Consider the following 25679-nt stretch of genomic DNA (forward strand, 5'->3'; position numbering starts at 1 on the left):
TAATACCTTTTAAAATATTTTAAGATGCTTCTGTCAACTAGCAAAGAGCTGATGGGGTCAAAGATAAGAACGCCAAATTAGAAGCTATAGATACATCTTCCAGTCTGCTATGTAGTCATTGCAGCCTTTTGGAACTCAGTTAACCTTTCTTTGCCTTAGTTTAAATCAATATACCTCTCCCATTTTTCTAGTGTTGCTATCTTAAACTGTTGGTAATTCATATGAATCTTGAACATTTTATCCCATACGTTGGATTTTTGGAGTAGAACAGGAACCATATTTAGACACTTTGATAAATGCTTCTATTTCTTTAAAAATAAAATATTATGGAAGATATTTGTAATTTATATTGAATCAGCTGGTGGTGGCTAAGATTTTGAATTAAGATGATTACTTGACAAATAAAGTAGATCCTTGCCAGCCTTGACAGTTTGTAATTCATGCACAATGACAGACTTATCTTTCAGTTGAATTGGGAGTTTTCGGTAGCAATGTGATACGACTCAACACCACAGTTGAGATTTTCAGCACTAAAACTGAAATTCTACAAGATATATTACGCAGCATTTCTGAACTTCTCATCTACTTTTTTCACAATAAGCTGGTGGTGTGTTTAAGTGAATGAAACATTATGTAGACCTCCTTGATCTTTGCATTTTTAACAAGATTAATGGAAATTCATCAAATGCAGTAATTTTTTAGAGTTAGCAGACCGTATTCCCATTTAGCCCAATGAAAGTATGCCCTGTGTCAATTTCATACAATGAATTCTATTTTCTGAAGGGGTCAAATCTATCCCAGATGATACACCAGTGTGCCGTATACTGTTGCGGAAAGAAGTCTTACGTTTAGTAATCAATTTGAGCAGTTCTGTAGGAACAAAAGGCCATGAGACTGGGCTCCTGACGTAAGTAAAATGTGTCTCTTTGTGTTACAATTTTTACCGACGTTCAGTATACATATGTTGTAAAATTCTTATAATTTGTATTCATATCTTTCTGCTGGCTTCAAACTGCATTAAAACAGTTTACACAATAGATCCTTAGCAAAGGATTGCAATAATAACTGCAAAAATAAGCACTGCATTAGGCATTGTTGAACAGTTTTGTCAGAGCTCTCTCCCATCCCATGGGTGAGGATCCAGGATGGATAAGACACGTTTATACTTTGGCAGCAATGTGCCACAATAGGGATGTTCTTGAGGACCCCCTGCTCCCCAGCTTCTGCATGCACTCTTTAAACTCAGAAATGTGCCTGTGACCATCAGGGTCAAGCATGCACAGACATGCATGCTTTCATCTCTAGCTCTTCTAAAAATCTGCCTGTTAAGATTTATGGTTAAACCTTACCACATTGATTCATAGCTGTTTGTTCAATTGTTTCATAATATAATGCACTGACCATTAAGAGTTGTTTTCATTAAATATTTTCTGTATGTACTGTACTGTGGTTTTGGTCCATACATTCAAAACTTGCCAGTTCAAGGTACTGTATGAGAAATATAGATATTTCTTGAAGACTGTGGTCATCTTAAATATTTTATTTAGCATAGTATGAGCCAGGGATGACCACACTTCCAACCCTTCTAGCTGTGAACCAATATCTTGAAATGACTGAGAACCACACGACATGCAGCCCTTGAGATGTGCATGCCCCAGAATTTGTGACTTGGGTGCATTGCTCCAGCTCAAATAATTTGTCGTTAAGTGACTTTGTAAAATAAATAATAAGCAAAAACTGAAGAAAATCAAAACGTAATAAATTAAAAGAGACGTGTGTGTGCACTTGTCTGTGTGTTGTTGAACTTTGTTCTTCAGGAGCTGCCAGCAACTCCATGAAGCTTGTGAGTCAGTTTGAGAATCCCTGGCATAAGTAAATTAACCACTTTATGAATCGATAGCCAGTTTTTTTTCTTCATATCTAATCTCTGTTAAACAAGATCAAAACCATGTACTTACTTAAACCATGTAAGCTCTTATATTATAATTGGAGTTTATCAGCACATTGGGAAAATTCTTCTGGTTGCTCAATATTGTGATAGAAGCTTTAGGCTTTCATAGTGCAGCTGGTGAAAACTTACTCCATGTTTTGGCAAGATGGCTGCTAGCAGTCAGCTTTGAAATGCCCATTTTAGTTATTATTTTTTAAAACTTGATGAATGTTAAGTCCTCAGCATATTCATTTTCTTGTTGCTGAATGGCAGACAAATAGTGTACGTTTCTTTTAACCACGCTTGATACCGTCAGTTAGGTCAATATTTTGTTCTGTTCTTTGACTTATTTTTAAAAACAGAACCTACCCTCAGAACTTGAATAGTGTCTTCACATTTGATATTATTTATATATTCATATGCAAATTCATTTAGACTATATTTCCTTTAGTTGGATACAAAATAATAGCTAGTATGTCAAATTGCTTGTTGTGCCTAAAGAGTAAAATAATAATTAGCTTTGCGGGTCATTTGAATTGCGTACTCCTCCTCTTCATATCTTGTTGATTGTTTCGGATCATTGAATTCATAAGCCTCAACTTCTCCAGTTAGAGTTAAATGTTATTAACTATATTGAGCAGCATGTAATTGAACAGTTCTTAAAATATAATCAAATTTGAAGTGAGATCATATTTAAAATGCCTTTTTTTTCCCTGTTGATCAGCATTAAGGAGAAATACCCCCAAGCATTTGATGATATATGCCTTTACTCAGAGGTGTCATACTTGCTAGCACACTGCACATTTCGCTTACCATCTCGAAGATTCATACAGGAATTATTTCAAGATGTACAGTTTTTACAGGTAAGTGGAGGTTTGTTTTAGATGCAATGACATCACTAATGCAAGTTCCATGGTTAAACTGAGCAGTGCTTTTGTGCTTATTTTATAGGCTACAGAATTTAACACAGAAACATGTAACATACATTATGCATCCTCTTTTCCCCTAGATGCATGAAGAAGCAGAGGCTGTTCTAGCAACACCATCAAAACAACCAATAATTGATACATCAGCTGAATCCTGACCTCAGTTTTGTTTGTTGTGCAGTGTATGAACTTGTTAAAAGCCTCAGATGACTTCTGATTGACTGTACAGCAGAGATTAGGAGAATCATCTTCTAGACTGTTCCAGAAGTCACTGATACATGAAGAGTGAACTAAAGATATTTTTTCTCAACAAATTACTGCCCCTTTCCTCTGAGCCCTTTGGGAAATCGATAACATTACCATAGTTTTAATAATAGTAATTACCAATATATGCAAGAGCCAAGCACTGAACACCTGCCACAGATTTTCATTTTCTTTTTTAACATGACATTTAAACATAGGACAGTCTGCAGAAACATCTTTTACATGGTTGACTTGGAATTCTGTTCCAGGTAAGCAGATTGGTGCCTTGCATTTTAACCCTTGGACACCAGACATCAGGGTACACAAAACTCCTTTCCATTTTCAACAATGGAAGCATGCTATTACCATGGAAACCAGGGGATTAATATTGGCCCGTCTGTGTTAGTTTTCTTAATGTTTGTAACACTACTTGGGGGATTTATAATCTCAGACAGAAAGGAAAGCCTCTATGAATCTAGGGTTTTCTTATAAGTTATTTTAATGTCACTATAGTTGCAAGAGTTCTTATTTTATTAGCAGTCTCCAGTTTTGTTGCATTTACTTATATGATGTTATCTGAATGAGGTAAGGATTTTCACTACAGTTTGATTTGAAAATGAGAAATTCTTTAGGTATAAATCAACTAAAATCTGATTGTTTTCCCTGACCATTATGCATGTATTCTTTGGAGTTTCTACACTCATGTTCATGTAGAATTAACGTTGGTCTTATTCCTAAATGATAATCTCTAACAAGTATGATTTGTGTCAGATGGGGTGAATACTGTATCCAGTAACTTGAAAACATTTGATCATTGCTGCTTTTGAGGGAAGACTTAGTAAATAGGCAGTTTCCATTTTCCATGGCAGCAGGGTTTTTTTCTAAAATGAAGATTTGCTTGAATTTTCAATGTGTGACTGGTCAGTCAATAGATAATGCTAATAATTGTAGTGAAAAGCCTTAAATACCAAACTTTCAAGCAGCAGTACTTTAATTTTCTATTGATATTCTTTAGATCTTTTGCACAACTTTTGTGATACAGTGACTGTTAATATGTACAGTAATTGCCTTCACCCTGTTACTAGTGAGGTTGCTAACTTTGAGCGCAAGATGAAAAAAGAAAAACCCCAATCTTCTCATGCATCTAGAGACTTGAAGCCTTTTTAGCAATTAAATACAAATATATGCAAATTTGTATATATCGTAGCATCGCCACCTTTATTGGAAAGCATGTAATGGAAAGCGTTACCCTTTGATCTTCGGAAGGGTGAGCCATTCAGCAGAACAGTACTAGGTAGAAAACCGTTTTTATCCATTTTGAAATCATGCCAGATTACTGCTTTAGGTGTGAGGAAATTTAATCTAATGGCATTGCCCCATCTTAACTTATTATCTATGCTATTGAAAATTTCAACAGGCAGCACTCTGAACTAGTAACAGCAAAAGACAGTTCCTGGTGAAATGTAGAATTCAGTTGATCTTATTGGAAATTCATCACGTGGGTGAAACATTTTCATCTTGCTTTGTAGAATTGGCTTCACTGTGTCATGGTGTGCACTTCATACCAACATGTTACAGTACAATAGTTACAGTGCTATCAACTGCAGTTCAGAATCGGATGTAGTTCTGTGAGCTTTTCACAAGTTCCCACTGAAGGAAAAGCAGAAAAAAATAACTTTTTTGCCATTAGTGACACAACTAACAACGTGTATACAAGACAATTTGAAAACACCTTGAAAATATCACCTACCAATAACTATTTGGATTGCTTTGGTCTTAAGAAATAAACATTTCTGCAAAACCAAAATGTCAACCACAGTAGACCAAATAGTGGTATAAACTCCAAAGGAAATAATATAGTATTCCCACCAAAAAATGGGATTAGCGTATCTTATACAGTAGTTTAAAACACTACCTCAGTTAGGATAGAGTATAAGATATTTGAGTTAACTCTAGATGGGGTTACATCAAATAACTCCATGTTTATTTTTCTGCAGTTAAGGCAAAATAGATGATTTTTATCACCTGTATTAAAAAAAAAAAAAAATCTGTATTTGTCACCAGTTTTATCTATAGCACTTAATGTAAAATGTTAGAAAGGCCTCTTTTTCCCTAAACAAAAAGGAAGCAAACGAAGATTACAATGTACTTTTTAAAACGAATGCTACTCTAACTCCCTTGTGCACCGACATATCTGGATTTCCATCCTCAAGTGCCTACGTGTCCTCAACTACTCAGTCTTGTGTGGGGAGCCATGGCAACAAAAAGTTAATGTGCTAATCATTGCTCAAAGTTCAGTTGTAACGATATGAATTCTTCAAAATGTATCCATATGGGTAGATTTTAAGACTTTTCATAAGGTGCAGGGTCAGTACCATACATTTCATCAGTAAGGCATTTCTAGACTTAATTTACATTAGATTCACACTAATATTTAGTTTTAATTGGCAAATAAAGGGCACTGTATAATTTGAAGTAATTTGACATTTGGACAAATGACATACTTCATTCCTCATTTTAGAGTGAATTTTAAAAATATCCCTTTGCAAAGTTTCTCTTTCAAGAACAGTATTCTGTCACTTTAAAAAGTATTTACATTGAAAAGAAAAAAGTAAGAAGCCTAAAATGAAATTTGAAAATCCTTCCACTGTTTTGGAAGGGGAAGTGAGAGAAGCCAGCAGCACCTCATCCCAGCCAGTTTATATCTTTCCAAACCTAAGATTTGTAATGCTTTTGAGCATGTACTAAAACATACAGCATTCATGAACAGTGCATGCATTCCAGACATACAGGACTTGCATTTGCTGTGATAAAGAAAACTCCAAAGAGTAAATGTTACAGCATAACCAGAACTCTCAGAGGAGGGTGCCTGAAGCACCTTAATCCATATTTAGGCATCTAAAACAGGCCTGAATTTCAGAGGTGCTGAACTCTCCTACCTCAGTGACTTTTCAGTGGGAGTTGCAAATGTTCATCACCTCTGAAAAACAGTCTTTGAAGTGCCTTCCCCTAAGCATGCACATTTGTGCATGCTCAGTAACTCGGGCCATTGCACACACAGTACTTGAAGTACAGAATAGCTTTCCCTCAGCCAATAGTCCCACTTCTGGACAGACCTACAACGATCAAAACTGCTTTTTCAAGTCGCACTAAAATGGTAACGTGTTCAGTAGCTTACACCTTTGAAAAGCTTAATTTTTAGGATGGGAGGACTGGCCTGAAGAGTTGGGTAGGAGTGTTCAGAGGTAAGTTACATTTCCTTAAAGTGCACACCAGCAGAGCAAATAAAGGACCAGTCTGAGATTTTTGTCACTGTACTTAAATGTATGCAGTGAACTGGAAAGTAGGTATGAAACTAATTTGTTGAGAGAGGGAAGTTGAAGAACAATAGAAATGCCTACTCTAGAAATAGTTCTCAAACAGTTAGCTCAGGGCTGTTCAACTTCTAAGCAGCCAGGGGCTGGATGCTCAATGGACTGTACCAGTGGTGGCCGGGGGCCCCAGGGCTGCACACAACATGTGCCCCCTGCTGCCCTGCATACTTCTGGGCACTGCCCCTACCCACCATTGCACTAGGAGCCCCACCTCACCCAAAGCCTCCCCAACCATCAAGCCTCTCAAACACCCTAGGCTGTAGGGCTTCCCCAGCACTGCAGGCTACACTGTCCCACCCCCTGGGACAGGGAAGGGGAAGCTGGAAGGAGTGGGAGCCCAGAGACCCAGAGCAATGCAGCTAGGTGGGAACCTGGGAGCTACAATTTAACCCCTTGTGGGCTGCCAGTTGGACAGCCCTGGTAACGAAGCGTGATGAGGTGAAATTGTCAATGCTTCCATTACAGTCTGCACTCGGATCCACAGTTGTGGCTTCTTAGGTAAAGCACGTTTCTGTAACAAGGTGAATGTAAGTCCAAGATGAGGAATCTTAATGAAAGAAAGTTTTATAAGGTTGTAGAAATGTCTCCTACGTCCTCTCCTTGCTACCCCTCTGGGAAGTTCTGATTGTGCTTCATTGCAGAGGCAGCTGAAAGAAGGTCCTGTAATTTTCTTCAGTGATGCTTTCATTACTATGCACTTACTCGAGGTGTAGTAGTGAGTTGTAAAGGAATTCTAAGATTGTAAAAGACCTTTGGGAACATACTAGAGCCCTTTTATTTACCCCTGAAAGACTAGTCTTGCAATTTTGTTTGTTTGTTTTTTTAACTCCTGGCTTTGGTTTCCTAGTTACTTTTGTTCGCACCAGATTTGTATGTTCAGTAAAGAATGTGGATTTTCTTTGGACTATTTTTGTAAAATAGGTGGATATCAATGCCACAGCATGCAGAAATTGCACATTTTGCTTGACTTGCTTTGTAAAATACACTATTTAATTTGAGAAATGTAATTTATGCCAAAAAGTATAACATGCCATTTTGCCACTGAATAGGTTGTTCTAGCACAAAATGCAATGTCTTAGGGGAAAAGGCAGACATTTTGTAGAAGTAGTTTAAAAAAAAAATTAAAAAGTTCCAGTACTGGCTGTCAGAATCCCTAAAACTGCATTATAAGAGATGATGTAAATTAATCTTTTTGAAGAGGGAAGGGATTGTGAAAATCTCAAGAGTTATTCTCCCTGCCTCTAGTGGTCTTTTCTTTTTTTATTTAGTAATACGCTGCTACATATTTGGAGGATCTAGTGTTTGTAGGTCACTGAACAAGACATTGAAATCTGATTTATATTGTATACCTGTAACATAGAAAGAAAAAGTATTTATATATTTTCCTTAAGAATATTTCATTGAGCTGTGTATAATTTAAACAGAGGCTTATCCCAAAATGGTTTTGCCCACCTTGATTTTTTTTTTGTGTTTTCGTTTTTGTATAGTGTGTACAGTTCATGTCTATGGGCATTAAAAGCCTTCTGAAGCATAATCTTATCAAAGGGATGCATTGTTAATAAAATGTACTTAAACTTCTCACAGTTGTCTTGGACTCTTATGTACTTCTAGGTACTAAAAATCAGCTTGATATAGTTAAGATCCTAAATAACTAGAGTTGACTTAAGTTTTTTCAAATAAACACTTTTCTGTCAAAAAGGGTACTGTATATTAATAATTTTTGTAGGAAAATGACCACTTTCCAAAAAACTTTTGGAAATCTCTATAAAGACTTCTCAACTTTTTCGTATTTTGTTTACTGTTTTGTTGTCAAACTAGCAAACCTTTCAGTGTTTTTTGATGTTGAAAAATGTTTGATGCATGTGATGCATCACATAATGAAAAATGTTTTTGATCACTAGGATCTTTTAGAAAGCTTTCATAGTTAAAAGGAATAATTCCTGGAAGCCAAATGAAAATTCTAAGTTTGTTGTGAATCTGTCTTTTGACCAGCTCTAAATGTAAATGAGTTGTTTCATTAGTAGCTTCAGATGCCATCCTGTAACAAAATACTGAGTTGGAAGTACTGAACTGGCTATTAGAGTGCACCTCTTTTTACATACTTTCAAAGAGGTGTTGCTTTGTGTTTTATGTAATCGACTGTTTCCATATCATTGCATATTTTGAAGCACAGTTGGTTTGTGATACAGCTCTTGCCAGTTGGGTGTGTTCTCTTCATTTGTCAAGAAAGTGGTAGCCAGTCCAGAAGCAGGGTTTTTGCATCTAGTTCAGTGGTTCTCAACCTTTTCAGTGTCATGGCACCCATCCACAATTTTTTTTGAATTTAGTGGCATCCTGTTGAGAAATCCTGACCTCAAATCTAGCTGGTCTAGGTAAAGGTGGTAGGTACATGACCACACTACTCTGTGCCCTTCTTTTTCCACAGCCTTCTGCCACCCAGCCACTAGTCTGTATCTGAAGAGGAAAGTGAGATCCCGGCCACCCTAGGTGCTTCTACAGGAACTCATGCATGGCAACCAGAACCATATGCACCTGCAGCCTCCTACTGTCCCTGGGAGCATAGAAACAGTGGGGGCATGAGCCAGGCTGAAAAGTGTGGTCCCATGTCTTCCTTTCTGCACATGAGCCCACATCCAGGAGTGTTGGGAGCACTAGGGAGTGGGGAGCCACTGTGAGTACTGCTTATCTTCAGTTTACTGGGAAGCCTGGCAGTAAGCAAGGAAAGAAGTGATTGCTTTCCTCTGGCACGGGGACCAGGCACTGTGGCATCCTTGGAAATATCTCACGGCACCCTGGGGTATTGTGCCACCCCTGTTGAAAATCACTGATTTAATTCATCCTCTTGACAAATAGGTTTTCCCAACTGTCTAGATCAGTGGTTTTTAGATCCAAAGTTACCCCTCTATAACTTTTCTGAATTTCCCAGTACCCTACTTGAGAACCCCTGCAATAGTGTCAGCTTACCTATTTTATCAGATAAACCTAATGCAGACAAGAGCCCACCCACACATCAGACAAAACTAATATGGCAGTGTCAGCTTGGGGATAAATTCATGGTATAGCAGTTCTCAACCAGCTCTCTCTCCAGGCTGCTACTACCATGGCCAAATGAGACTGTCCTGTGGATCTGTGTCTAGGATGAACTTGCACGTGCAGACTGGAAAGTGGTTACTACCCTCGTCACTGAGTTTAGTCTCAGCCAACAGAATAACCTACTGGTGTTTATTCCAAAGTTTCATTCCTCTGGTAATGAGGACCATTACCCAATGCCTTATGCCACACCTAGTTGACTACTTACCGGGCCTCTCAGGCATTCCCAACACCCCCTTCCCTCTCACTACATCCGGATACAAGCTGTTACTGTAGCCCTAGGGCTCAACACCCAAAATTCAGACCATCCTTTTCACTCCAGCCTAGTAGTGTCACAGTGCATAGTTTCATAGTGCTTAGGGTCGGAAGGGACCTAAACAGATCATCAGGTCTGACCCCCTGCCCCGGGCAGGAACAAGTGTGGGTCATAACACCCCAGCCAAATATCTGTCCAGCCTCCTCTTGAAGACCCCCAAGGTAGGAGAGAATACCACCTCCCTTGGTCTTGATGGCAGCTGCCCAGAAGGGCCTGGACTGCTCTTAACCATCTCAGAACGGGTATTGCACAGTTAAGGCAAGCATGCACTCTTGGGGCCTCTCCAATGACCCTGGCTGTAGCTGTGGTGCTCAAGCTCAGATGGTCAACCACATCATCTATGAATGCCCTTACGGCCCTCCTTCAGGTGCCCATGGTCTTATTGACATTAACCCTTCTACCTATTGCTGGCTTCCTGGCCCTCATGCTTCCAACATATGTATGTGATTACACTTGCTTCATCATCATCATTCCTCCGGAGCTGAAGCATCTTTACATGCATTGGATATGAAGAAAGACTTGTCTCCAGGGCTGATGGAAGGAGTCCTACAGTCACTGACTGGCTTTGGTTGAAAAAAAAATGGAGAAGTAGGAAACATGCGCTATGCCCTTGGTGTTGGAGCATAGGAAAGGGGCAGGGCAGAAGCACTAAGACAAAAAATGTTTCTAGACGTGTGTGCGGAAACCCTATATGCCAGATTTGTTTGGGAACCAAAAAATTGAGTGAGCCTGGAGGTCAGCAAGTCCTGAAGCTGTGTTTTTCATCCCTCAGTGCTCTGTCACTGCGCCCTTCCATAGATTCTGCTGCCCTTCAAGGACATGAGGTAAGTGGCATGTTTGATTTAATTGTGCTGCCTGTGGTCTGAATAACAAAACAGCAAGCCTTAATGAGGTGTACACTCTGGACACACTTCTTCAAGTAATGAGGCAATGAGCCTTGATGAGATGGGAACAGCTGAGCCACACTGTTCCAACACAAGTTAGCCATCACAATTATTAGATGGTGCCTATAATCCAGAAATAAATAGTATTTAGCAAACTGCTTGTGTTGTTTGCATGATTTAAATACTTGCTGACTTCTTAAGTGACATTTGCTGTACTGTGGTTTCTTGCTAACTAATCTGATTTTTCTTTAAAGGAAAAAGATACTTTTTTTTTTTTTAAATCCCACAAGATCCAAACTCAGGAGACTGCATTGTTAGTGGTAGCTTTTTGCCTGCTTTGTGGAAACACATGGATAATACTCTGTGTTCAGAGAGACAGCATTTAAATGCTTATGAAAACATTGAAGATTGAACTCTTTAGGCAAGCATCCATGTTTGGACAGAAGGTATCCTTGTCTAGCCAGGTTTTTTTAGATTTTTTCATGAAGTTGCTTAACAAGATTCCCAAATAATGGCCATATTGGTTGTAACAATTTGGGGGACCAATGTTCAGCTTACAAATTCCAGTTTGCAATTATGGCCTCTCTGCTGATATCTTTGTTAAATTACTCTTTAAGCCTAAAGCTTGCTTTTGACTTAGAGCAGGGGCTCTTAAACTTTGTGCTACCATGACCCCAAGTGCTGGATGGTGGCAGTGGGGGACAGGGAGCTCGCACACGGCAGCTGCCGCACACTGCTACCCCACGCTGCCGTGATACCCCCCCGAAAAGTTTGCGGCCCCCTTTTAAATTGCTCATGACCCCCCGGGGGATGTGACCCACAGTTTGAGAACCCCTGATTTAGAGACTGGTAACAGGTTTTCTTGGATTTATTGAGTTCTCCCCTTTTGCCTCCAGTCTATCCCTTGACTTTGTAAATGGCTTAGTTTAGCACACATTTCTTGGTTTGGTTTATTCAATAACTATCTTTGTTTCACTGAGATCAGATTGAAGCCATTTTTCTATGGCTTTGGAAGGTGTCAGAAAAAATGCATGTCTTTGTTAAAATCAGTTTTTGATAGGATTTCTGAACTCCTTCCTTCACCATACTGGGATGGCTTGCCACCGCTTGCCACCCACCACCCTGGTTTCTTTCTGCCTTGTTCTATGCTCTTCACTGGTAAGGCTACTTTTATCTAATTAATTTAACAAAAATAGGTCTCATAGTAAAAATGTAATACAGTTGGCCATGTCAGTCACTACTACTAGCAATCTTAAAGTTATAATATTATGATGTTTAGATATAATCTTATGATGCTCTTTGAAAATGGCCATGGGCTGAACAATGGTTATAAAAGGATTTCTTACTGTCCAATTTGAAAGCTAATACAAGGAAAGAAGACTGTGTCAGAGGAGAAATCATGTGGAGGATGGAAAGAATAGAAGTCCCTGAATTCCCTAGAACAGTGGTTTTCAATCTGTGGTCCTCAGACCCCTTGGGGTCCACAGAGTACATCTAAAGGGTCTGCAAAAGATGATTTTGTTCAAAAGTATGTGAATACCCACATTTACTTTTCAAAGAAGTCTGTACTTCCATCAGAATTTTTTTAGGGGTTCAAAAATGAAAAAAAGTTTCAAACCACTGCCCTTGAAGATTATTTAAACTCAGATGGCATTATACACATACATTTTCATGCCTGGACACACCAGAGATCCAGCATATTGGAGCAGACTCAATCAAGTCTGCTCTCCATGCAAGCATGGCATCACCTGGATTTGTATAAGCAGCAAACTGCATCAGCGTGGAGAAAATGGAGGTGGTGTGCTTTTGAACTGAAACACTTTTTAGTGTTTAGTTCAAAAGTGGACCATTGCCATTTTCTGGGCGCTGATGTGCTTTTCCCTGCTTATACAACTCCAAGTGATACAGCACTGGGCGCTTTTCAAAGTGCCTGGCGTTGCTGCACGAGCATGTGTAAAAATGCCCAGCAAGCAAACGAGTGGTAACAGGAAAACGACAGGGAAATGCCTACAGGTATGTGAGAGGGTGGTAGTTGTTTGTCTCACCTAATCAGTGTATTTCTTGTGCTTTCTGAAGTTGAGTATTTGTGCCACAGACCTTTACAAAGTCTGTATATCTGATTTAACTTTTACATATGTTTGGAGATGAACAGAAACCCAAAGTAGCTACAAATTATCTGGGAAAGGGTGTGTTTAAATAACTATGGTGCCTTGAAAATTACCCTTTCACACTGCTTCTGGGGGCCTGGATGACAAGATCTCATTGTGTGAAAAGGGAACGGTCTGGACAGGCCAAAGAAATAACAATTCTGGAGCCTTCCCAGAGCAGATGCCCAAACACGGACAGTCTTGTTAGTGTTCAGCAGTGGCAGTTTTTTCAGAGTTGTGATGCTCATGATTCACAACACAGTGCTGAAATAAGACAATATTACTAATCTAGATCTGAAATCAATCAGTTTGTATGCTTATGTAGCCTCCAAAGAACACAGCCCCTCCATATTAACTGGAGAAAGGTCTCCGTTTGGTAGCCAAGGTTCCTCTTTCCTCAAAATTCTACTTGTGAGTAAAACCTTTTTAATACACCCCTAACTTTTCTGCTTATTGCAAACATACCTTGCTTTAAAACTATAATGTTTTAAATGGTAGGCCAAATTAATCTTTAGCTGCTTAATATTCTATACAAATCGGATGTAGCAAGGCCTCACAACTCACTCAGTTCAGGTTCATTAAAATGCATGATTGCTTACCGCAAAATATTTTCTAACGCCTTGTCCAGTCATGATGAATGAAACGATTTTCATTGCTTTTCTAAGGACGTTTTTCCACACCTGTATCACCCTTACTGTCAGGATGATTTTGCTGTTACTCAGCTTGACCATTCTTAATTTCACCCCATTTTTGAAGAACATGACATATTCCTGAAACTTTACATCCATTTGCTTGTTGTGGTGTTTGCTACTTACATACAAGAAGTTTAATGGCAGAAAATAACTACGTTAATGCCAAATGGAGAGAACGACAGTCTGACAACACCCATCCCCAAAATATCAGACAATTAAGAAAATCAATTGCTCTAAAGTTAGTCCATGACACCTGACCCCAGAATGGGCCTCGAACAGGACAAACAATGGACTTCCCTGGGACTTTTAAAGGGGCACCCCTCTTAACAGAAATAAGAAACGCTGAACACAGAAGTGACAGCATTAGGAATAGGCTCTGCCTCTCTGAGCTTTAGGTGCCTGTAGATCAGTGGTCATCAACTAGTGGATCTTGATCCACCAGTAGATCTCATAGCCTCTTGCGGTAGATCTTGGAGCCTCTTGGAGTTGATCTGAGGCTGGGATGGGGGGCTGAGTGCCCATGTACATTCATGCGCATGCCGCAGCCCAACAGGTCAGTCCATGGGAGAGGGAAGGAGCGGGGGTTAGATTGAGGCCCCTGCGGTGAGGGACAGTGTTGCAGAGGCAGGAGCTGGGGTAAGTTGAGCGAGGCCCTGGCCAGGTGGGACTTACCTGCTGGGGAGGCATGCCCCCTAATTTTTTCTCCCTCTGCCTCAATCTGCCCCGCATCCTCCCTCCCCACAGATTTACCTGCTGGGGGAGGGTGGCGCACAGTAGATCCTGGATTGCTTTTAAATGCTGAAGGTGATCTCCTACTTAAAGTTGGAGATCGCTGCTGTAGATTGTTCTGTTGTTTTTCCAGGGGCAAAGTCAGAGGGTATGCAGTAGCACAGATGCAGCCTCTGCCTTGCAGCCAGCCATGCCAAAGGAGCAGCAGCCAAGGACTTTAAGACCCTGAATCAGATAAGAATTCCTCTCTTCCTTCCCCTCCATGCCCTCCAGCTCCCCCAGGGGCAGAGGAAGTTCCAGAGCTGCTCCAGAGCAACTCCAGCACCTTCTGGCCCAGATCTGCAACCCAGCTCTGCAGGGAGCCCGGCACAGCTGGGGACAGCAGGAGTGACAAGCTGGTTCCCCCTCCTGCCTAGCTTCCCTGGTGTCCCCTGCCAGCCTGGGAGAGGCACAGGGGAAAGGAATCTGTGCGTCACATCCAGTGCTGTCTCTGGCTGAGCCTGGCTCCACCTGCAGCCAGGCTGGAGTGGAGCAGGAGCAGCCTTGGAGTTTCCCCCAACCCCTGGGCAGGGGATGAGATTAGGAGAGGAGACATGCTGCTGAGCACAGAGGGGAAAGGAGGGAAGATAGTTACCTGATTGAAGGACTTTAAAAAAGCCCCCAGCTGCTGCTCCCGCAGTGCTGTCTGCCTGCCCTGGGGAGGGGGGGGAAGTGGAGGTTTGGGGGGGGGGGGGGTGCAGCCATCCCTGCAGCATTGGTTGCTGCTTCTGCACCCCAATATACAAAATCCTAGATCTGCCCCTGCATTTTGCTGTGCTTAGCTTCTTGCCGCTGATATCGCGTTCCATTTTATTCTGAAAAAACTGTTTCGGTCACTTTACATCCACTACTCACAAGCTACCAAAGGACAGAATTGCACAGGTGAAGCTGTTCAGTTTCCAAAGCAATCCTGCTTGGTTCACATGATACTATAGTCTGAGATCCAGGCCTGAGTAGAAGAACCGTGGGATTGCAATGCACAAGGTTGAAGACATGAATTCCGTCTCCTAAAGAGTTGTTTTCAGCCTTGAACTGTGACACAATTATTCAAACATACCACAACAAATTCTTAAATATTTCATTAGCTGAATAAGAATCCAGTTGGCTTTCCACAGAATTTTTTATTTTCTAGAAAAATAAACAAAATGCATAGATTCAAACAACAAAACATAGGAAATTAAAAGTTGAGTGGTCTGTGCTAAGGTTCCTGATACATGCTTTCTATTTACACTTCAAGAATTGGACCAAGTACATGGGGAATATGATATGTAGTGTGCTCCTAGCTAATTATGAAAGTGGTTTAAGTTCTCTGTATTAGTTTTTGGACTTTATAAGCTCATCTAAACTATGGTGCCTCTCTAATGCCAGAAGTGGCAACCATGATCTGATCCCCTATATAATATAGGTGATAAACCTTTATTATCTAATTTATGCTAGATGCCCATTACTTCTGATCAAACTGCACCATACAGATCATTGCACTATACATATATTTATCAAGGTTTAATGCTAGTCTGGAAGCAATGTCCCGGTTGTACTGGTGGAGGTAGGGCTATACTGCTCAAGGTCTCCATCAGATATAGATGTAACCAGGTCTGAACTCAGGTTGTAACCTAAACATTCACCAGGCTCAGTGGAACAATACAAGTCATTTAATCTAGTCCCAGAGCAAGGCACGTCCATTTGTGAAATATATACCAAGCTGGTGTCTCCAATCATAGTTTCTCTTCGTGACACGACAGTGTCTTTATTCATGATCTCAATGTCATGCTGTGGCTGGTATAATAATGGAAGAGGTTGTGGCTCACTCGTATGTAACATATGCAGGTTCTGATAAGGCATGGAATCATGTGCAGCACTGGATGAGTAGACAGGGTTTTTTAAATGCCAAATGCCAGCTTCTGAATCAGAGGATGAGCATGTAAAATCTCTGTCTTCATTTGGAACAAGGGGAAGCCAAGAAGAATCAGTAATGGCAGTCTTCCTTTCTTCTAGCATACTCCTCTGGCTCCACAGATCTAATTTCTTGGCTTCTGACTTGCTCTCCAATGTTACAGCATCAGGAATGCAGTCACTTACTTTCAATTCTGTTTCAGAAGCCACCTACAGAATAACCAGAACAGGCATGATTTTAGTTGATTGGTATCTTTAGCGGAAATGAATTTTAAAGAAAAACACCTGTCCAATACTATCTAAGCTCAACATGTGAAATATGCCAAGTAATGAGAAAGCAGGCCCCATTATAGACTTGCGCAGGTTTTATCTTTGTAATTTCCGTAACAAAAAGCAGACTGCAATAGAATATTTAAACAGGTTTTGGCAGCCTTCCTCTTCTAAAATCTACACTGAACATCAGCATCAAGGTTGACAGGTTAGGCAAAGTAGGGTCTTTCTCTACCAAATCTATTTTAAATGTGATGAGGTACTTCATTTATGATGTACTAAATAGAATTGTTCTCCAAAAAGTTTAATGTATATCAGCTATGAGGTGGGAAGGAGCAATCAGATATAGACTATGGGCAGCCAAACAAATTATTCTGAATAAAAGGATGGAGGCTGGAACTTACTGTGTCTGCTCCTATCCTGCAGTAAATAGAAGATAAACTGGGGCAATTCACCCCTCACAGAGGCACCGAACAGTTTCTGTGGAAAAGCTAATATGCAATAAGCTCCCCGTCTCTCGACTATATAATGTGTCTGTCCATACCCATAGTTTTAAAGGACTCATCTAGTCAATATCTAGTGCATGATTCCAAGGGTAAGTGTATTATGATCTAACTTTGAAAGTTAGGATTTTAAATAGTAACAATAGAAGGACTTGTCTACCTCAACAGGTTTTTGTAAACTTGTCAAGAGTTTTTGTGCAGAAACTGTATTCAGCAGTAACTCTTTAGCACTTCAGAAAATGGCAGTGTGTAGCTTTTCACTACATTTTTGACTATGGAAACATAATAGAGTAATTCTTCTGTTGCAAATAACTCAGAGAGCACAATAGGTTAGCACAGTTTTGACAATATGGACTTCTCTCTGAAATCTTTGGGTTTAACTTATTAGTCATTGTAAGTGTTTGGATACCATATGGTACGTACACATGTACTAACTTTCTGACAGTTAAGCCAGCTTAACTTTTTAAAGCCGATTTAACTGTCAGAGCATACAGTTAAGGTGTACAGAGCCAACTTAACTATACAGAGCATACACCTCCAAGGTGTATTATCTTAAGCCATATTCATTAAGTCAATTTAGCTTACAATATTGCTCCCACTATGTCAAGGAGCTGTATGCGTGTATGCTCTGACATGGCTTAGTTAAGTCAGTTTAATTAAGTCAGTTTAGTATGTGTATACAGGCCCTAAGAGTACTAATATTGCACCACACCTTTGAAAAGGATCTCATCACACCCTAGGGTGCCATGGCACCCTGTTTAAGAATCCTTCGTATAACCTGATCACTCGCTATAGAGTCTTTACAAAGGAAAACGGAGAGTAGTCTAACAAAATCAACGTTAGCGAGATAAGCCTTTTGTAAAAGGAAAGGAACATCATTTTTTTTTTAAAACTAGTAATAAACACACTAAGAAAATTATGCTAATTCTTTTTTTTCTTTCTTTTACTGGATCCTAATCAGAGAATAGACAATTCAGTTACTCGGTTTGTGTAGTGACCTTACCTTAAATCCATCAAAAGAGAGCACTTTTCTGTCAGGACTGGGAATTTGAGAGCAATAATCCTTCACCCTAGCAAAATACAGTGAGACAAATTAAAATGTTGGTTTTGTTTTCCTGTCAAAATTTATTCTCTCTTGATCTGTGGAATCAGTAATTTAGCTCCATCTAATAACTACAGGCCAAACACTTAGGGCACCCGCTTAGTAAGAGACATAAGAAGAGAGAGAAATGAAGAGGTCTTTGTGACAAGATGCAACCCTGGTTCAGATTAAAATAATCAAGTCTCCATTTACAGAAATAAATGTATTGTAATGAATTTACCATTTGTGTTTCCAGAAGCAAATGGCGGTTATCAGCACAAAAGGAATGATCCCCAGCACAAGTGGAAGATATATCTTATTTGCTATGAAAGAACAATAATATTTTCAAAATTAATTTTCAGCTTTTTCCCTTCTTGGCATCAACGTAATTAGAGACAAGGCGCAGTTAGCATGATGCAGCTGTGTGTGAATTCTTGTAGTGTTGCAGCCAACAAGGAAATTCATGTTATGAAAGTACATTCTTAAATTAACAGTAACGTTGGGACAAAAGGCTTGTCTTTGGAGACGGTTTAATAATTGTCCTATACATTTTTACCACCGTTGTAATCATGGGCAGGAGCTCCCATGCTGAGTACAAATCACTAGCTGACTGGAAGGTTGTAGTCACCAAGGTGGAAGTATGTAACATTTTTGTGAACTAACCAAAATTACCACATTTTCCAAGGGTAAAGCTTGTCAGAGCTGGAGAATTCCAGCCAGGAGGCGTAAGTCCCAAGGCAACAAGCCTCCTAAGTGGTTTCTCCAAGCAGCCAGAATTACAAGCAAGTTCTTTTGCGTGTCAGATCTAGCCAGTGAGTCGGCATGATTCTCTGGCAATCATCCTTCTTCTGTTACCTCTAGCACACAATGTATGAATGACCAGCTTTCCAAACCAATTTTCTATAAAAATTCATGTTAGAAATTCAAAATTCCTTCTTTGCACACAATTTAGTACTTCCTCATGTCATAAACACTGATCAGCTAATGAACCTTTATAAATTTTTATCTAGGTTGGAAAGCTGTCTAGAAATAAATGCTATTCCTTTTCAAAATGGTCTGGTATTTGGAGAAGAGGGTTGGTAATCAGGATTTCCAGGGTCTGAGACCTGCCTTTTGAGTCCATGCCTCTGCAGTAGTGTACGAGTGCGCTCGTGGCGCCTGCTGCATATGGGGGTAACAGCAACATCTGGTTGCTGCTGCCTCCATGATCACAATGAGAAGACTGCAACAAAATCCTGTCGTCGTCCCCCCTCCCCGCTCCTGTTAGCACCTGAGACAACTGCCTATTGCCTGTCCTTGGTACTTGCAAAGCAGATATACATTTACTCACTATTTCACAGGAGGTTTATGAGGCTTCCGTGACATTATGAAATCCTTTTAGTTTCTAACATGATAGGAGCTATGTGAGTTAAAAGTACTGTAAAGTAGTTACTATGCTGATTACTGCATGGTTTTTAAACAATACCAGCTCTCTCAGATACACACTCGTTCTAAGTAATCTGAGAAGGCATGTTTTCCTTCCAGAATACCAGCTAGCTCTGACAGGAAACTCCCAACCACAGTGCACATTTGCATTTTCAAAACTCACAGTCATCCAACGCATTTATGTTCAAAGTCTGAGTGATGGGGGTCTCTCCTCCGCCTGTGACAGCTTTAACAGCCAGCTGGTATGCTGTGTTGGGCACCAAGTGTTCCACAATGAACCTCTTCTCTTCTGGATTTTTGATTGTGTATTTGCACCAGACCAACCCATCTAAAACCAGACATGACAAACTATTACTCCCATTTTGGGTGCTTTTAAAGCAGTATTTCCTGATGTGGCATCACAGAGCACTAACCCTACCAGGTAGGGACCACCCACCAGCTTCCCATCAGAGGTCTCTGATTCCATCAATCTGCAGGTCATTTTCCAGTTGCACAATTCAGTTACCTTTGCTAAAGACTCATCAGAATTTCTTTTCTTGTTTTGTTTCTTCCTCTCTATTGCTTGCCTTCTGGCTCACCCAGTTTCTTGAGTTTTACCTGCGATTCTTAGATGGCTGCCTGACAACAGAGAACTAGCTGACCCTTGCTTTTATACCCTTTATGGATGGGAATATTTGCAAATATGTTCAGAATTATGGACGTGCCCAGCGATCTGTTGTTAATTTTGTTTTGAAAGGAGTTTGGTGGACAGGCTTCCTATAGCCCGGGCTTGGACAGACTTACAGCTCTTCAACCTCCTGCTTCCCCAATCAGCAGAGGATAACGGGCCAAGAACGTGGCTTGTTTTGGAAAAGAGGTAGGGAAAGTTTCTTTTGTTTGGTGGAAACATGGGAAAATTTTGATACATCAAAATAACTCATTGTCTGGAGAAGAATTCAAGGTCACGCAAGAAAATCAAGGAAAAGATGGCCTCGAATAGCTCTGTGCCATGAATGCTGGTTACACCACTCCCAGCTAAGCTCAGCTGCTGTGTAGACAGAGCACAGCATTTGGGCAAATGAGACTTTTCAGAGCTGGGACCCCAAAGCTTTAGAAATATCAGCTATAACAGACCCTACCTCACTCTAAAACTGACCACGCTTTCTGCGACTCTTCCAAGGAGACAGGTGGCCATCTGAGAAATTACGGCTTGTGAGAGAAATTGAACCACATCTATCTAGTGTGCAATCCTGCAGTTATTCCTACAAGTACAGCATGCGTAGAAGGCAGTGGAAGAAACCTGCAACTATAATGTGGGGCCCCAAATAACTGCCTGCATTTAATGGTTGAGTTCTACTTCTGTCAATTTAAAAACATTCTGTCCAGCCATTGCAGAAATCAAAATTGCCCTGTTTATTGTCCCATTAATTTATCTGCCTTACATATGAAAACTTCCCAAGTGTATTACCTGGAGCCATGTATTTTGTGGACCCCTTCAAATTGCATCCTGGCAGACTTTTGACATAAATATTGTAACCTCTTATAAAACCAGGCTGTGTCCCATCTGTGCGATATGAATCCCAGGCTAGACTCACTGAGTAGGGAATCAGGCCAATTATTTTCACATCAGGGTCACTAGGAGCTGGAAGAAAGCAAATTGTTAAACACACAGATTCTTTTTTTTTATTAACTTCCTAAAATATCTGTCCCCTCACTTGGAGTTCCTGAATTCTTACATGTTGCATCTTGTTGAATTTGCATTTGTGTTTATAAACTGAACCTCGGTAACTTTCAAGTAAAATAAGAACTAAGTCATCTCCTTCCCAGAGCCTCTTGGCTTCACAAAACATCAACTGAATCACCCACATCATGCATAAAAGCTACTACTTATTCACAGTTATTGCTCAGTAGAATTATAACTTAATCCATCTGACTAAGTCTTGTTTTCCACAGAGATGTACTAACCCAATGGTTAGCATGTATTTCTCACCGCACTATTTGCAGTGCTTCATTACAGGAACACAGTGTAAAACTTTCTCTTCTTTTTTCTTCTTTTTTTTTCCTTTTTTTTTTTTTTAATTTCCAATGGCCAAATCAAATAACCATGTCTATAAACATCCAGGGACCATATAACTTCAACCAGGCCCATATCCTGCTTCCCAGACCTCCTAGTTTAGATACTCCCCATGTCCAGACATGCATCCTGCATGCAAGCCCCAGGTCCAAAGGCCCAGGAGTTCAGATGCCCCCCGTCATACTTGATCTTAGCCAAAAGACTGATTTGATTTTTTTTCAGTGGAGGTAGGCAGAAATGACACAGGGTGTGAACAGATATAACACTTGAACCATTCCAAGAATATCACTGGTTGGGAACCAATTCACAATTGTCCCTGGATGGAAACGTTTACATGCCCACTGCTAATTGCTGGAAGTAAAACCCTCACCTTTTAGGGATTGCACTGATGCCAAAGTACCACCAGAGGGTGGGAGAGTACCCAGACCATCATGCCTTCCAGGGGTCAGTGCCTGCAGTTTTCCTGGGATTCCCCTAGAGGGGGAGGAAGACTTGGATTGGAGCAGGGGGTTGGAGCAGAGAGGTTGCCAGGTGTTGGGGGTGCTGTGTGGCCCCCTGCTTGCAGTTCCCAGGGGGCTGAGAGCTCTGGGTCCCCTGCCAAGAATTCCCCAGCTTTTCCAAACCCTGTCCTAGAGGCCACCTTGTCAACTCCACCTTGATCATGGGCTGTGGGATCCCAGGCTCAATTGGGGAGGGAGGTTTGGAGGGCTCACCAGGTGTTTCTTGCCCCCTGCCTCTGGGCTGCCCCAGCTGCTCTCCACCCAACCCATAAACCATTGCTTTGTTTTCCTGCATGCTTCACGTGCATAGCTCATGCCTCTACTTGCTTGCCTACTACTGAACTATGTGGTGGTACCCAAACAGGGAGTGACCAGGTACATGCGTATGGGGCAGGGAACTTGGGGGCTGCTGCTGCTTCCTTTTGGGGGTTGGTTGCTTTGGGATTTCCCACAGTCTTGGTCTCATGCTGTGATTTTAAAAGGATTTTTCTAAAAAGATCCACAAGTACCTTACATTGCCAGCAACTGCAAACAGATGTGGCTGCAGGGTGGAACTTGCCAGGCAGGGCTGGCTGCAAGAGTGCAGCACAGAGGGTGAGAAATAATTAAGAGTGAATGGGCTAATAATTCACTTTGCACTGAGCATGGAGTTCACAGGCATCGGCTCTATTAAGTACCCACTGTGCTCTGGCTCTGCTTCCCTACCAACACCCTGTGACTGACAGATGTTTACTGTTACAGGCACAACCACTCCCCCACCACAAGTTGGGGGTCACAAAGCCCCCCCTGGAACCTATCTCCTACCATCCCAAATAAGCCTGGGCCCCCTGCCGAGGGTTGGAAGTGAGCCTGACACGGGGCATTTATACACATGCACGGGGGTGGGGAGGGATATGCTTTAATTAGCATGGCTCTGAGAGCCGCTCTAATTAAGGTGGCTGGAGTGTCTCGTGTATCAGTGTCCCCACACTGAAAATTGGTGGCAGGGGTGCTTTATCTAAAGCTCATTAAATGCCTCCACTGCCATTCTGAAGCATCAGGACATTGATGCACGGGGATTTAGGAGGCTGCTGGAGTGAGGTAATTGCCAGCATGTTGGAGCAGCCTCCCTACTTGTGTATCGGCACCCAGAAGCTTTCTGGGTCCCTATCTCTGCAGACTATGGCCTTTTCAGGCAATAGATCTTCGGGCAGTAGAGTCCTAATTGTATCCCAGAGCAGCCTCATTGCCCTGCATGGGTTTGGGAAAGGTAAGGAGTGGTGCAGCTTGGGATGCCTGGAGGACTGAGCAGATTGTAGGCCCATAATGCTGTGTCAGCACATAGCACTGAACTGGTTCATTGAGGACTGACTTAAAATAGTACTTGATTTTTCCCAGTGTGCTTTTGAAACTTTCCAGAAAATTCAAGCTCATCCAAAGTTGCCTGTACATCTAGGCTAGGCACAGACATTCAAAAAGCCCAAGGCAGAATTGCTCCAAGTTATGTGGCTTTCTGTAAGCAGCACCATTAAGATCAGTAGCGAACAGAATACAAATTCACCCTTTGGAGGGGTGAAGCAGGGGGGGCAAATCTTAGACCAGGTTCTGCCTTTTTTAAACAAGTCTGTATGCTGAACTTCTGTCCTGTTATGGGCATAGACCGGTTTCCAGTCACTTATACCAATAAAAGTGTAATGTCTGTACCTGGCCCAGACTCTTGGGGTTTAAAGTTTATTTAAAACATTTTAAGTGTTACATTTGTCCACACGTATAAGATATGTAAAATACTTCTTATAGCAACTGAAAAAAAGGCAGAGAAATCGCAGGGCAACTGAAAAATTCCCCTCTTTTCATGAGACCCATTTGGCAAATATGTACACAGATAAAATGTGTTCAGCTTACGCAGCTCTTTGCTGTATCCAGCCTTCTTCTCCAATAAAGAAGCTTTATTAGCTACAGATCCAAACACTCTGAAGTGGTATCTCACCCCAGGCACAAAAGCAACTAGAAAGTAAGAAAGGTGTTTTGAAAAGGTTACAACCTCAGTCGTTTTGAGTAGAAAATAGGATCACATTTGCTTTATTCAAAGATATATAATTCAGCAAAATCACTCACTGTGTATTACTGAAGTCAACACAAGGGGGCTATAAGAAAACACATGAATTCAAATTCAACTCCTATTCCACACAAGCAATGTCACCTGGCTTTTTAACAAACAGTTCTCAAGTATTCTGATATTCCTGTGACCATCAGGTCTACATGGTAAACCTGCCATGCCCACCTGCAGCTCCCTCAAACATGCTACATAGTTCTGCCAAACCAAAAGCAATACAGCTTTGCCTGCTTCATGGGTCTATCCCTCAGCAGCACCAGTTAGCAGCTATGAAGTACCCAAAAGATGATTTCATATGCAAATCTTTTTAGTTGTGTGAAGTTAAATCTGCTTGGCAGTAAGGAGTGAACTTGTACCTTTGGAGCATAAGCTTCTCCAACTTGAAGCATTCTAGTAGCTAAGTGCTGAGGTGGACACATTTCTTGGTGGCAGAGCAGCACACTGAGCAGCAGATTTTATTTGCAAAGCCCAAATTTGTGTTTCGCATTGGAGGTACTACAAATCGGTTCCTTCGTCCCTCCTCTATACGTGCTCTGAATACGGACAGTGAGCTCCCTTAGCCATTTCACCTACCAGAATTCAGAATGACACCAGGCTCCTTGACAGGGTTTTCCCTAAATCTTAGCTAGTTTCTCAATATCCTGGGTAATGTTAATGCAGGCACTGCTGTCAACATCACGGGAGTGTCTGAATCAGCAAGTAAACAACACAAATGATACTATATTTAGTCATGAAAGAACAGCAGTCTTTCCTGCCTAAAGCAGAGGGGCAGGACCCAATGATCTCATGAAGTCCCTTCCAGCCCTAAGCTTCTGTGAAACAGTGACCCATACTCAATGCTATGCTTACTGCAATAATTTGTTTCCCTGGGATATATTTCCTGCTACGCAGAAATAACAAGCTGCAGCAAAAACACTGTAATGAGGAAATGTTTTGCTTTCACCTGCGTCGATAAGAACCCCGGAGGTGTTGAAACCAGATCTCTTCCACTGGAAGTCACAGGGCTGGGAGTTCGGAAAGTTGCACCAATCAACAATATAGCCATCAAATGTGTTTCTGGGCTGCCAATGAATCCAAATTCCGTGGTCTGTGCCCTCAACCCTTTCCTCCTTGTCTGTACCATTGATCTTTTCTTCAGCATCTAGGAACAAATGATTTATAATACTTCACAAAATATTTAGGTAATGCTTTCTAATAAGAGGCCCAAAGTGCAAAATATACCTCTGTCCATATGTCTGATATATATATATTGCTAATATTCTCAAAACTTATTTGGCTAAGCCACTGTTTCCCTTGATGACTAGACACAAGTAAAATAGTAGATTTTTTCCTAGTGGATTCTCGGATGTCTTTTCAATAATTTTCTCATTAAGAAATTATCACAGCCAGTAGAAAGAACCCTGAAAACATATCTGACCACTAGGGTCTGCATCTACAAATGGACTTTAGACATGGTGAGCCTTGTCACACCTAACTTCTAGCAGCCCACCTC

At 41.0% G+C, this 25679-nt stretch overlaps 2 protein-coding genes across 4 annotated transcripts in view; one reads left to right on the forward strand and one right to left on the reverse strand.

The window, feature by feature from the left end:
- The window catches only part of RICTOR (RPTOR independent companion of MTOR complex 2), a 173568-nt gene extending 165517 nt beyond the window's left edge, over positions 1-8051 (forward strand). The window contains exons 36-38 of the mRNA XM_006276624.4: positions 784-907; positions 2655-2793; positions 2940-8051. Coding sequence (XP_006276686.1) covers positions 784-907; positions 2655-2793; positions 2940-3014 — 338 coding nt within the window. The 3' untranslated portion in view covers positions 3015-8051. The remainder of the gene's footprint in view (positions 1-783; positions 908-2654; positions 2794-2939) is intronic.
- A 7420-nt stretch (positions 8052-15471) lies between these two features.
- The window catches only part of OSMR (oncostatin M receptor), a 67389-nt gene continuing 57181 nt past the window's right edge, over positions 15472-25679 (reverse strand). For all 3 annotated transcript variants that reach the window (XM_059725212.1, XM_059725213.1, XM_059725211.1), the window contains 7 exons: positions 25131-25328; positions 23977-24078; positions 20990-21163; positions 19706-19870; positions 18359-18440; positions 18040-18106; positions 15472-16473 (listed from right to left, as the gene is read on the reverse strand). In XM_059725212.1, coding sequence (XP_059581195.1) covers positions 15880-16473; positions 18040-18106; positions 18359-18440; positions 19706-19870; positions 20990-21163; positions 23977-24078; positions 25131-25328 — 1382 coding nt within the window. In that variant the 3' untranslated portion in view covers positions 15472-15879. The remainder of the gene's footprint in view (positions 16474-18039; positions 18107-18358; positions 18441-19705; positions 19871-20989; positions 21164-23976; positions 24079-25130; positions 25329-25679) is intronic.

Source organism: Alligator mississippiensis, chromosome 3, assembly GCF_030867095.1.
Source record: "Alligator mississippiensis isolate rAllMis1 chromosome 3, rAllMis1, whole genome shotgun sequence".
Taxonomy (NCBI): Eukaryota; Metazoa; Chordata; order Crocodylia; family Alligatoridae; genus Alligator; species Alligator mississippiensis.